We start from the raw sequence: 14,763 nt of genomic DNA on the forward strand, positions 1-14,763 counted from the left end.
TAACCTTAAGCTCTATTATCGCCTCCAGATCATTGCACAACACCCAATCCAGCACGGCCGATCCCCTAGTGGGCTCAAAACCAAGCTCTTCTAAAAAGTTAACCCTTAGACATTCTACAAATTCTCTCTCTTGAGGTCCAGTACTAACCTGGTTTTCTCAATCCACTTTCATGTTAAAATCCCCAACGATTATCATGACATTGCCTTTCTGACATGCCTTTTCTGTCTCCTGCTGTAATTTGTAATCCACATTCTGACTGTTTGGAGGACTGTGTACAACTGTCGTTAGCGTCCTTTTACCCTTGCCATTTCTTAACTCAACCCATAGAGAGTCTACACCTTCTGATTCTATGTCATCCCTTTCTAATGATTTCATATTATTTCTTATACACAGGGCCACACCACCCCCTCTGCCTACTAACCTATCTTTCCGATACACCGTAAATCCTTGGACGTTCAGCTCCCAATGGCAGCCAAGGTTCAGAGATGACCACAACGTTATACTTGCCAATCTGTAGCTGAATTTCAAGATCATCCGTTTTATTCTTTATGCTGCGTGCATTCAAATACAGCACTCTCAGTCCAGTATTTGTTGCTTTCTGATTTAACTGCACCATGCCTCTATTGCCCTGTAACTCATGCCTCTGGCTTTGATTAAGCCTCATCTCCTGACTGTTCTTTCTATAATCTCTGTTGCATGCTATATTTGATTTATTTCTGTTTTCCCCTTCTTTAGCCCTATCACTCTGGTTCCCATCCCCCTGCCAAATTAGTTTAAACTCTCCCTAACAACTCTATTAAATGTGCCCAGTAGAATATTGGACCCCGTTGGATTCAGGTGTAACCCATCCTTTTGTATGGGTTGTACCTCCCCCAAAAGAGGCTCCAGTGATGCAGGAATCTGAATCCCTACCCCCTACACCAGCCTCTCAGCCACACATTAATACACCTGATCATTCTATTCTTGCACTCACTAGCACATGGCACAGGCAGCAATCCTGAGATTCCTACCCTAGAGTCCTGCCTTTCAGCTTCCTACCTTACTCCCTGAATTCTTTCTTCAGGACCTCCTCCCTTTTTCTACCTACATCATTGGTACCTACATGTACCAAGACTTCTGGCTGTACTTTTTTTTACAAAAGAAAGTACACACCTTCTCATTGATTGTTATATCATTACAGTTCAAGTGCTTTAGCCTTAATAGCATGAAACATAGACAACTAATCTGATATAGTAGTGGATTGAAAGGTGTAAAATAGGCAGTCACTGGTGATAAAACACATTAAGACCGAATACAGTGTGTCACGCAGTAGGAAGACCATTCATGCCCATGGCTGTCATTAAACTAGTTCCTGTTCAAATAAAGGTCAGCCAATTTTATTGTTTAATTATCTTTTTATCCTTTCTCCCTTTGCTGAATATAGTGTGTTATGAAAACTAGAAATATATATATTTATACAGAACCTTATCATGTGATTGAAATGCAAACAACAGGAATTCTGCAGATGCTGGAAATTCAAGCAACATACATCAAAGTTGCTGGTGAACGCAGCAGGCCAGGCAGCATCTAAAGGAAGAGGTGCAGTCGACGTTTCAGGCCGACCTGACGAAGGGTCTCGGCCTGAAACGTCGACTGCGCCTCTTCCTATAGATGCTGCTTGGCCTGCTGTGTTCACCAGCAACTTTGATGTATGTTGATGTGATTGAAATATCAGTTTTTTGCAGAATGAATTGTATAAATAGCTACTGTACAATGTTATAACTCCCCTTCCCCCACATCTGTACCTTGTGCCATTTCACTATTTAGCTTGGCCTTGGTTGAAACTAGACTGTTTGACATAAAGGCCAATTTTGTGCACTGGTGCCTATTTTTAAAATGTTCTATTACCGTCTGTACACAAATGCAAATTCTGGTACTTTTGTTTTAGTTTTTGGGAAAAGAATAGTAAATTGAACCAAAAAAGAGACTAGATCTGCCAACCGTACGTGACCATACACTGCTTCACGCCTATTGAAATCCTGGACTGTTTTCTTCACTTAATTTTAAAATCTCTAATGGATTTCCTATAGTACTAGTTATAAGTTGCAAATATGCAGTTTTATATGCATTGGTGTAATATACTGTAAGATATAGAGCTGGGTATAGTTTCTCTGGAAAAGAAAAAAAGAATTAATTACCTAAAATATAAGATATTTTCTGACACCCTTGTACAGAACAATAATTCGCCATCTTCCTTTCATTATGCCACATGGAATTTACAAAAAAATCATCACTGTCAAATCAGTACCATCCACATACTGTATTTCTGTCCTGTCATCCTGTCACTAGTTTCTGCTGTTCCTCCAACTGTTTGGTCCACAACAGCTATCCTGTAAGGCAAATGATAGGCATATTGTATGAAGTGTAGTTGTTCCCATCCTACAATAGTTAGTCACATGGGATAATACCCTTAGTTATATAATGAAAATTACTGACATTTAATATAGCGTTCTACGGCTTTATAAAACTGACCATGTGAAAATACAAGCTTCTAAAATTCGGCAGTACTCTTGTTTATTTTTCAAGGTTCCTGTTGCCTTTAAGCCTCTGTATTGCACATTGGCATCCAGCCTCTTCACTTAATATTACTTCAATAGAATCAGACAGGCAGGTAGGCCAACTAACGTCATGGGTGCGCTTAGGTACTCTAAACCACTCTGGAAGAGCAACGTCATCCACGCCATGATCTTATTGAATGACGACAATGGGGCCAAATAGCCTACTCCTGCTCCTTCATGTGTTATTTAGATCGGCTTCCAGATCTGAGAAGTACTTTTTGTCAGGGGAGGGCAGCTGGAAATTACTCGAAGCTGGGATGATAAAAGATGAATGCAGGCATACGAGGGAAACAGCAAGAACCTGCCTGCGCCATAAGGTTACTAAGTACAGTATTTTTACAGACTCAAAGGCACTCACCTGCAAGTGAGGAGGAGTTTCTGTAGGCTCAAACGTTAATTGTGTAGCTATGCCATCTGTTAAAGGACACTTGCAACTATGGTGCCTTTACCTCCTCACAGGGTAGCTCAGGAGTAAATGTTGGCCACTAACCTGTAAAACAGATGATTAATGTATTGATGAACATGACCAGCATTTTCATCTCTTCTCCGACTAAATAATAGTTGCAATGGTATATCAAAACTGACTGCATATTCTGATGAAATTGGTACTGCTTTTTCACCAATTCTTTTGTTTCCAAGCTCTTGCAGACACTTTACCTGTAAATTTTTAAAAGCTTCTTAAAGTCAATCCATGTAGCAATCCATTTTTCAAATGAGATCACATGTTAAAATAGCTGTCACTATGTCAACACCTGCAATTTTCCATCAGTTACTCTGCTTCACGTGTGCAGTGAGGCTTGGGAATGTGAGACAAGTGCAGGATGCTGTTCTTAGTTTTGATCACTGACAATATTGTCAGCTGCTCTTCCAGCCTGCAAATTTTAGAAAGGTTAAGTGTTAAAGAGCTGGTTCACTTTCAACTCGAGTGAATGAAAAAGGAAGGCAGACAGAGGAAATGGAGAATAATATTCCTTGGATTAGTCATATCTCTTTTGCCCATTGCCCATTGTCACCCATATTCAGCAACATCCAGGGTTAAATCCTTGAGGAGAAAGTGGTGCCGATAATTTCTAACTATCTTCAATTTTATGTCTATTCTCTTGTACTCTCGACAGTTGCCAGTTGAAGCTTCAATGTGTGCCCCCCCCCCCCCCGGAAACAGCATGGGAAGGAGCAATGAGGGTCTACAGCTTACAGCTCACAGCTCTCATGCACTTTGCTAGAAAAGGGTTGACTGTTTTCTAAATGGAGAGAAAGTACAAAAAACTGAGACGCAAAGGGACTTGGGAGTCCTTGTACAGGATCCCCTAAAGGTTAATTTGCAGGATGAGTCTGTGGTGAGGAAGGCATATGCGATGTTAGCATTCATTTCAAGAGGATGAGGGTATGAAAGCAAGGATATAATGGTGAGACTTAATAAAGCACTGGTGAGGCCTCACTTAAAGTATTGTGAGCAGTTTTGGGCCCCTTATCTTAGAAAGGATGTGCTGAAACCGGAGAGGGTTCAAAGGAGGTTCACAAAAATGATTCCAAGATTGAATGGCTTGTCATATGAAAAGCATTTGGTGGCTCTGAGCCTGTATTCACTAGAATTCAGAGAATGAGAGGTGACCTCATTGAAACTTATCGAATGATGGAAGGCCTTGATAGAGTGGATGTGGAGAGGATGTTTCCTATGATGGGAGAGCCTGAGATCAGTGGACACAGCCTCAGAATAGAGGGGCATCCTTTTAAAACAGAGATAAGGAGAAATTTCTTTTGCACGAGTGTGGTGAATTCGTGGAATTCATTGACACTAAGTATATTTAAGGTGAAGGTTGATAGATTCATGATTGGTCAGGGCATGAAGGGATATGGGAAGAAGGCAGGAGATTGGAGTTGAGAGGAAAATTGGATCAGCCATAATGAAATGGCAGAGCAAACCTGATGGGCCAAATGGCCTAATTCTGCTTCTATGTCTTATGCTATTATGGTCTTTCCTACCAGGCTCTGTCATGGAGAGAATCTGTTAAAGAATGGCACATAAAGGAACATCTTTTTCACCCACTTTGTATTAGCACCCTGCCTCCTTTAAAAACATCAAATGGCCTTGTGCCAATTTCTGCTTCTGCACCTGTTTAAAGTAATTTTTTAAAAAACAGAAAATGCTGATAATAATGAGCAAGTAAGATAATGGGCTGGCTGGTGGTGTAGTGGCATCAGCACTGGGCTTCAAGGCAGATGGTCCTGAGTTCAAACCCAGCGGGGTCCCAACCTAGGCAGCAGCAGTATCTGTGCAGAAGAAAGGCCCAGCAATCTACTTCTGTATCTTGCCATGAAAACCCTATGGACCCTATGGTCCATGAGGTCATGAAGAGTCGGACTCGACTTAACGACTAAACAATAACAATATAATATCTATAGGTCGAGAAACAGAGCTTAAATTTTCAGATTAATGACCTTTCATCAGCATTGTTTCATCAATGTTCTGTATTTTTCTTACGGATATCACTATTTTCTGACAAATAACATTTTTGTACCATAAAATATTTGAAATAAAAGGGAAATATTTCTAATTTTTGTCACTTTGCCAATCTATCTTTAATGAACACTACCTCACGTTTTTAAAATATATATAATTTCTGTTTTTGTACTGTTTTTTATCTATTTAATATACATATACACATACTGTTTATTTATTTTTATTTTTATTTCTTTCTTGCCACTGCTAAGTTAACAAATTTCACGACACGTGCCAGTGATAATAAACCTAATTCTGATTCTGATTCTGATCAACTTTCAGAAACAAGATGCCAGTGAATTCCTGTGATGTAGAGCTATCCTCCTCTCCCATTCCCTTTTAATATGATACAGACACATATGAAATATATAAAATTCACCTGTAGATTTTTAATATGTCTAATTTGTACCATTATTTTAATATTTCCCTTATCTAACTCCTCAGATATTTGCGTACTATATATCTTGGTATCAGAAGTCGTCGAAGTGGAGAACTTGACCGCTGGCGCTTTTACTGGAAAATGGTTTACGAATATGCAGATGTAAGTATGTTACATCTGCTGGCAACGTTTTTGGAAAGTGCTCCACAGCTCGTGTTGCAGTTGTGCATTGTGATTCAGAGCCATCGCTTACAAGCACTTCAAGGTAAGAAATCTTCTCTTTACAGGAGATGTGATTTTTTTTCCCATATCCATGGTATATAAAATTATGTTGTAATAGCAACACGGAAGCAGGCCTTCTGTGTTTCACTAATATTAGTCTGATATCCCCACCTTTTACATTTTTTTTAAATTCCACTTTGCTTCAACCACTTTATTAACCCATTTTTAAATACGACAGAGCTGTTACCCCTTAAATGGGGCAGACATCTTCCTTCTGTTAGTAAGTGGAGTGGAGTTCCTCCTCACTCTTGTTAAAAGTTACAGAAACAAGATTAGAGTAAACTTCTTTTTACGCTTTCAGTTGTGTAACTAATACTCACCGTGCATTCAATAATTCTGCAGGCAAAACTTTTTGCAGTTTACAAATCTATCATTGGGAAGCTTTTAGTCTTATATTCGTGTTTGCCAGGAGAAGAGTAATAGTAGTATAGGGTTAAAAGCTCCCTTAGAATGCTTGAATTTTAGGTGTCCTCTGAAATACCACTGACTTATGTAGAAAATCCTGACCATGTCTGACTGTATTCTATTGCTTGCCAAAATAAATCCTTTTCACACAGTCCATTATGTGTATCTAAGCAGAAATAATTTATTTTACAGGTGAATCAAGAATATTATCTTTCTTGTATTATTGCACACAAAACGTCAGCCTGAAGCCACCAAAATTATTTTTAGACACAAAGCAATCCTTTCACCTCCCATCTCCATTGGCGGCTGAGCAATGAAATTCATTACCAGCTGTGTCCATCTGCCCCTCACCTTGCCCTGTCAGTAATCCATCAGACTCCCCTCTGAGGATATTCTCAGCATTGCATTCGGCAGAACTGAAAACGAACAAGATTTGGAGTTTATTTCAGATAAAGACATAGACTTAAAATTCTTCACGTGTAACATAGGGAAAGTTTTCCTTTGTGTTACAAAATTAAAATCCCTTTCTTTGTAGGACTGCTTTACATTGCCACAATGCATAGCAAAATTCTAACCCCCACCCATTAATTCAGCACATCTGCAGCTGTACAAATCAGCCAGTATCTCTTGTTCTTTGTGCTGTTTCTGTATTGTGTCTGCAGTGTGCTGCTAGTGGTGATGTAATCTTTTGGAAGAAGCTGAGCAGCTAAAAATAGGACATTACCACCACATTACATCTTCAAGTGCCAAGCTCAGCTCTGAAGCAAGTGCTTGGTTTTGATCCAGTCCAATCAAACCAATGCAGCTGGGGTCAACTCCGATGTTTAACCTAGATCTGCAGTCTACTTTGTGAGGTAGATAATTGTTTAGTCAATCCTGAGGGTTTATAAATATTGATGATAGTGGCAAATACCTGGTTCTTGCGCTTGAAAGGCTCCTAATAGCCGTTTAAATTCAACGGTGACTCATTTCAAATGATAAATCAGAAACTACTAGCATACAGATTGAAGGAGAAATTAAAATGGGGCATATACTTTATTATCGTAGATGTTCAGATGCAATTTTCGTAAAGCTGAAGTGATGGCTCTTTCAAAATGCATCAAGTAATTTTTGAGGATCATTAAAATTGAGGACAGTTTTCTTGTGGTTGAATGTAATTCCAGAATTTTTTCCATATTCTGTACTTTATCATAACTGATCCATTCCCCATTTGTGCACCAGGGCTATCCAGCAGACATTTCAAAATGTTCACTTTAAAAATAGAGAAAAGTAGGTAGGTAATACATAAATAGTTCCACTCATCAATTGCTTGAGTTACTTATAACTAACCCATTTAAGACAGAGATAAATCCTTTTAACAGGTAGATATTCTAGAAGGTAAATAAAACCTTACAAAATGTTTTGAACAAGTTTTTATCATCCAAAATGTCAGAGAGAGTTCTGTTCCTGTGACACTTCAGGTGATTAAAATGAGGTCTGACCTGGATCTTAGTGTTTAATCGCGCTCTTCCCAGCAGATCATAAGGTCTTTGGGTGAAGTGATTAATGTTTATACGGTGATCCAGAAGGGACTACAGCTGAGTGGAATTGACTGGATAAGTCTTTTTCTTCCTGACACCTTTGCAGATTCACATTTATCCCCTGAGTAGCTAGTCCAGAATCATAAGCATTCAACTATTTTACCTGTTACCTAAGCAATTTTTAAGCTAAAGGCTCTGAAGTTCCATCCTTCATTCTGCTATATTTATCCCAGTGAAAAGAGGATGAGCCCCCCCCCCCCCCAGAGAGCTGTTCGTTTTAGAATGTCGTGCTTCGGTTTATTTGCAAATCCATCACTGAGTCTCCTGCCACTATTACCTCACATTCTGGAAGAGTCCCAGCATCACCTCACACTCTTCCCAGTCAAGCTGCTGCACCGTCCTCCCATTCACTGAACTGTGATTTACACACAAAATAAATATGCAAAGCTAACCACAATACAAAAATTTCCAGAGTCCACATCCTCTTTGGTGGCCCACTGCAACATTCCTGCCATGTATATCAGGAGCTTCGTTTCCAAGAGATGGCAAAGTTATCCATTTTTAAGGCATCAACTGCCCAGGCAGACAAGATTCAATAGATGTAGGATTGTAGGATTCCTCTAAGTGTACTTGGTCCCTGGTGAGGAATTATGTTTTCAACATTAGCTCTTCACGAAATGATTTACATTGAATATTTATTGAAGTGATAGCTGTCAAAGATGCCTCATTAATGCAAAGCAGTAGATGTTTTCAATTATGTGCCCATTGTAATTGAAAAAGAAGAATCATTGACCAAAGCAACACACACAGAGTGCTGAAGGAACTCAGCAAGTCGGCCGCATCATGGAAGGAAATAACCAATCAACATTTTGGGCTGAGACCCTTCATCAGGTCTAGAAAGGAAGGGGGAAGAAACCAAAATAAGAAGGTTTGGGTAGGGGAAGCAATACTAACCAGAAGGTGATAGGTGAAACCACGTGAGGTGAAGTAAGAAGCTGGGAGGCAATAGGTGGGAGGGGTAAAGTGCTGAAGAAGAAGAAATTTGATAGGAGGGGACAGTTAACCATAAGAAAGGGAAGAAGGAGGTGCACCAGAGGGAGGTGATCAGCAGGTGAGGAGAAGAGAGGGGTGAGAGGAGTACCAGAATGGAGAATGATAAAAAAGCAACGGGGAAGGTGTAGAAATTACCGGAAGTTAGAGAAATCTAAGTACATGCCCTCAGGTTGGAGGTTAACCAGATGGAATATGAGGTGTTACTCCTCCAATCTGAGTGTGGCCTCATCCTGGCAGCATGATTTCCAAAATCTTCAGAATCTCTTGTGTTAATAGGCTTCTAGGAGACCCAAGGTATTGTTTGGATCAATAACTACTGATCCCAAAGAAAAAATGCATTACAGTAAAGTAATGCCTCAGCCTGGATTCCTTTGCTTCTGGAAGCTCCTTGTCTGCAGCCTTCACCTTTATGAAAGGCGCATCTTGCAGTTTGGAAATTGTATGAGTATGCAAACGGCAAATGTTGAGAGGAGTATATCGGTGTCAACTGCCGATGGGAATGAACTCTCTCAGAAAAAAAGTATTAGCTAATTATCTATATAATATCAGCAAACTATTTGAAGATGAAGTTCCTTGCAGCTGAGGTCAATGAGTTCAAAGTATATACACTTTCAAAGTACATACACTTCCCAGCATATGTCACTGAATAATAGCTGGTGCAGGCTGATTGTTTTTCAATCCTGCTCTGAAAAACAGGGCCATAGAAACAAGTTAGAATGGGCTGACAAATGTCCCTGCTGGTATCCAACTGGCTTGGTAAAAATCAGGGAGTGAAGCGTTTCAGGCATTTATGTTCTAGCACCTTTGACTCAGTGCGTTATTTTAAAACAGAATTGAAAAAAAAAAATCACAATTGAAAGAATCAACTATTTGTCTAAAGAATGACATTACACATAAATTGGGCTTGTCTTTCTTGCAAAGAAAGCAATTTCCTTCCCCATATGCAAATCCCACTTGTACTTCAATTCTATACACAAATGGCAATCTTTAAGAAATCCTTAATACTCCAAGCCTAAAGTAAAATTTTGTAAAAAAAATTTGTAATGCTTGAATTCTTAAGTTCAGATGAAAATTTCATCCAAACTTCAAGGACTTGATGGGCAAATGCAGGGAGGGTGTTTCACTGACTAAGGAGACAAGTACTGGGTATAGAGTTTAAGAATATGAGGCAACTATTCAGGACTGAGGTGACCAAAAATTTCTTAGATGCTGAAACTTTGGAATTTCCCACCTACAGAGTTGCAGAAAAGTCATTGCATTCATTCAAAACAGGATCAATAGATTTCTGAATTTTATGGGGTTTACTAGGAAAAGGCACTGGGTGTGGAGAATCAGCCACGAAGTTGAAGATTGATGGAGGAGACTCAAAGGGCCTGTTGGCCCCTTCTAGATCTTATTTCTTACTTTCTGGTGACCTGTGTTAAACGCTGTCAGACAGGAGACGTTGAATGAGTGTAGCATGTTGCCACTTAATAACCAGTTCTTTTTAAAATGGCATAAAAATCTCAAACTTTCAAATGATTTAGGATGGCAGAATGAAATGAGCTTGAACAGTTTCAATCTAAATTACAACCACAAAACTGCTATTGATTTTGCTCATGAGTAATCTGACTTAAAGTCTCAATTTAATTCCCTATTGTGTGAATTGGAATTGCCATTCTAATAAATTTAAGAATGGTTCTCTTTGGAATTCAATGTCTCTCATATTGGCTTTTCATTCAGGAATAGTAATAGGGATTTTACAATTGGCAATGCTTGGCAGGTTCAGCTTTAAAGAAATATGAGCTGTAAGTAACTAATATTCTGTTATAGATTTGGATTTGCTAATTCTGGGTCCAGGAAATGTGGCAGTATTTAAACCTACAACTCACTTTCCACAACAGTCAGAAAATGCAAAAGTGAGTTGTATTGGTTCAGGTAACAATCAGTCTTAAATTAGTTGCCCCTAGGCAAGATACAAGAAAATACACTATTGCTTGGGCTATATTTTTAAATGACACATAGTTCTACATAGCACCACAGCTCTCTATCATTCCACAATGTATAAATGATCAATCTGGTTATCTGAAATCCAGTTGTAGGTGAACAGAATCTTCTACCAACTTTGTACCTCCCATAAATGTGGTTCTTCACCCTTAACTCCATCCATTCTTTTCTAAAGTAAAACCAGGTTACTTGCAGCATTTGTGTCTTAATCCTTAACTGAACTCCAGAACATGTTAACTGTATCATCAGTAATATTGTCTATGCTGTGCCTGAGACCTTCCCAACCTGTTTATCTGCTGTGGGAACCCTTATCCACATCTTTGTTAACATTAAAATTGATCATTCAAGCTTTTCTAGTCCAACTCCCTTGTGCAACCTTCTATAAACTTAAAAACTCTGTCAATTTGTTCATTTGTACTCAGTGTCCTATTTCAAAGTTCAAAATCCAAAGTAAATTTATTATCAAAATGCATATACGTCACTGTATACCACCTGAACTTCATTTTCTTGCAGACATACACAGTAGATCAAAGAAATACAAAAGAATCAATGAAAAACTACATACAAAGACTGACAAACAACCAATGTGCAAACTAAGACATACTGTACTATACAAACAATGAACGATTATAATGAATCAACGGTAAATAAATAATACTGAGAACATTTTACATGATAGCGTACTGGTGAGCACAATGCTTCACAGTACCAGGGAGCCTGATTCAATTGTTGCCGCTGTTTGTAAGGAGTTTGTGCGTTCAACCTGTGGCCTCATGGCTTTCCTCCTGGTGCTCTAGTTTCCTGCCTCAGTCCAGACATCCAAAGCTTAATCAGTCATTGTGTTTTGTCCTGTGATTAGGCTCGGGTTAAATCGGCAGTTGCTGGGTGGCACAGCTCACAGCGCTGGAAGGGCCAGTTCCAAATTGCATTTTGTTGGGCCCAAATGGCCTGTTCAGCACTGCATAACGTGAGTCGTAAAGTCCTTGAAAGTGAGTCTATAGGTTGTTGAATGGGTTCAGTATTAAGATGAGTGAAGTTATCCAGGCTGGTTCAGGAGCCTGTTGGTTGAAGGGTAATAACTGTTCCTGAACCTGATGGCATGGGACTTGAGGCTCCTTTAACTCCTGCTCAATGGCATTCACTCATCACCTTTGTACATGACTATACTTGCCTCACCATTCTGTATTTTTTTCTCAGTATTTGAAACCTGGCCCAGACTAGGCATTATTACAGTTCTAAGTTATAAGATTGAACAGTAACCCCAATATAAAGTGAACTTTGTAAATTTCACGTAGGTGTGATAGAGCTTCATCAGGTTTGATGTTATCTGTGAGGAAAATTATTTTGGTGACCAATTCCAGGATTAAGAAAAACATACAAGATACCCTAAGGAGCAGCTTCTTTGGACTGTAATTCATGACTACTTGCCAGTTTATTACCAATATTAAAAGTTTACAGAAAAATTAATGGTATGTGAAGACCTTACCCCAAAATAGTATCTTGAAAAACATGGCTGACCCAATGTCAGAGTTTGTTCCAATTTCATTTGGAATTCTGGGCCCAGGTGATCCCCACAATGGGCAGAAAATTTTGTCTCCTATAGAAGGTCCGGGGAGAAATAGAGCCATAGAAAAGTACAGCACAGAACTGGCCCTTCAGCCCATTTAGACTGTGCCAAACCATTTAAACTGCCTCGTCCCATCGTCCTGCACTGGGACCATAGCCCTCCATACCCCTATCATCTATGTACCTATGCAAACTTCCCATAAGCATTGAAATTGAGCCTGCCTGCACTTGTGTTGGCAGCTTGTTCTACTCTCTTACGACTCTCTGATTGAAGAAGTTGGCAGAGTGATTGGTGTGGTTTCCACCTTTGGTATTGGCATGGACTTCTTCTTTTCATTAGAAAAAAATATAAATGTCACAGATATAAGATACAGAGTTTTAAAACAAAGATTCTATTTGGGTGAATTGTCTACTTGGTCTGTATAACGCGGGCATATTCACTGGATGCAGAATTAAAGAGGTTAATTTTAACTTGATTATATGAACCAGTGTCCCAGTGGCCACACATTTTAATTCCACGTCCCATTCCCATTCTGACATGTCTATCCACGGCCTCCTCTACTGTCAAGATGAAGCCACACTCAGGTTGGAGGAACAACACCTTATATTCCGTCTGGGTAGCCTCCAACCTGACGGCATGAACATTGACTTCTCTAACTTCCGTTAATGCCCCACCTCTCCTTCCTACCCCATCTCTTATTTATTTATTTTTTAATTTATTATTATTATTATTATTATTATTATTACTATTATTATTATTATTATTATGATTTTTTTCTTTCCCCCTTTTTTTCTCTCTCTTTTTTCTCCTTCTGCCCCTCTCACTATAACTCCTTGCCCATCCTCCAGGTTTCCTCCCCCTTTCTTTCTCCCTAGGCTTCCCCTCCCATGATCCTCTCCCTTCTCCAGCCTCATATCCCTTTTGCCAATCAACTTTCCAGCTCTTAGCTCCATCCCTCCCCCTCCTGTCTTCTCCTGTCATTTTGGATCTCCCCCTCCCATTCCCACTTTCAAATCTCGTACTATCTCTTCTTTCAGTTAGTCCTGACGAAGGGTCTCGGCCTAAAACGTCGACTATACCTCTTCCTATAGATGCTGCCTGGCCTGCTGCATTCACCAGCATTTTTTGTGTGTGTTGCTTGAATTTCCAGCATCTGCAGATTTCCTTGTGTTTGACATGAACCTCACAGGTTTGGTGGAATACATGGATATCTTTTCTCCTAATGTTACATCGCCATTGACCTCAGTCAGCTGTGGTGTAAACCCAACGTTGCATCTTGAGATACACAAGAGGCTGCAGATGCATGACCAGGCTTCCATTTCCATGCTATTCCAACTCCCCTTCCTATTCCCACACCAAATTGTCCATCCTCAGCTTTCCCTACTGCCTGGATAAGGCCAAAAGGAAACTAGAGGAACAACATCTCATATCCAGCCTGGAGAGCCTGCAGTCCAATGGAATGAAGATTAAATATTCCAGTTTCAGGTAATCCCCAACTCCTGTGTTTCCCAGACCATCTTTCATTTCCCTTTCTTTCTGGTCATCCTCTGACGGTCTGATTTGCATCCACTTTCTTGCACCCCTGTCCAGCACCCCCCATCACCCATGTTTGATTCCCTCTTTCCTGGCTCCATGCTTCAATTCACCACAACCCATACATTTCACCACAATCCATACTGGAATCCCCATGTAATTCCAGTTTTATATCTCTCCCATAATTCTATTATCATCTTCCTTACTTTTCAAATTCCATTGCTGACAGCCTTTACGTTCCTGCTTATCATCCCCTGCCTGTGTCTGTCTTTTCCCTCCTCTCCAGTGCCATTTTTTTTCTTCCTCCACCACTCATCTGCCTGCCTGTCTCTGAATTCCAGCCCCCCTCCCCTCCTCTTCCTGGCCTCATATACCCATCATCCTTCACCCCACTTCAGTTCATCCATCTCCCGCTGGACCCTGTCTCACCACTGCCCATCTCCTCCTTATAATGGACATCTTCCCTCTCCACTCTCAGACTTAATACCGGATTGCAACCCGAAACGTTGACGTTTCCTTCTTCCCCCACTGGTTGTGCCTGACCTGTAGAGTTTCTCCAGCCGATTGTTTGTGGCTTCAGCATTACATCTAATTTTGTCGGTTCCTAGGTAGAGAGCTCAGTTAAAATGGTCCTAGTAGATATAGTTGGTGTCACTTGCATGGTACAAGGATTTCAAGAGCCCAACCTTTTCTAAATGCTCACAATCTACCTCCCATCCGCTAAGTGATTTTCTGCTGATGATTTGGAATGTGTGGAATATTATCTTCCTTTTGGAGATGGTCTCATTTATGATCATCGTACTATGATTGTCTGAATCCTCATGACATATCGAATATTGCATGTTGATATCAACAAATAATCACATTTAGATGATCTGTTTCTAACTCACATCATACAGAGCAACATTATGCTGCTCAGAAAGCTCTAACCTTAAAAACT

At 39.9% G+C, this 14,763-nt stretch overlaps 1 protein-coding gene across 2 annotated transcripts in view; it reads left to right on the forward strand.

Moving 5' to 3' along the window:
- The window catches only part of xkr4 (XK related 4), a 327,821-nt gene that overhangs the window by 251,077 nt on the left and 61,981 nt on the right, over positions 1-14,763 (forward strand). For both annotated transcript variants that reach the window (XM_063063667.1, XM_063063677.1), the window contains exon 2: positions 5,543-5,742. In XM_063063667.1, coding sequence (XP_062919737.1) covers positions 5,543-5,742 — 200 coding nt within the window. The remainder of the gene's footprint in view (positions 1-5,542; positions 5,743-14,763) is intronic.

This window comes from Mobula hypostoma, chromosome 1 (genome assembly GCF_963921235.1).
Source record: "Mobula hypostoma chromosome 1, sMobHyp1.1, whole genome shotgun sequence".
Taxonomy (NCBI): domain Eukaryota; kingdom Metazoa; phylum Chordata; class Chondrichthyes; order Myliobatiformes; family Myliobatidae; genus Mobula; species Mobula hypostoma.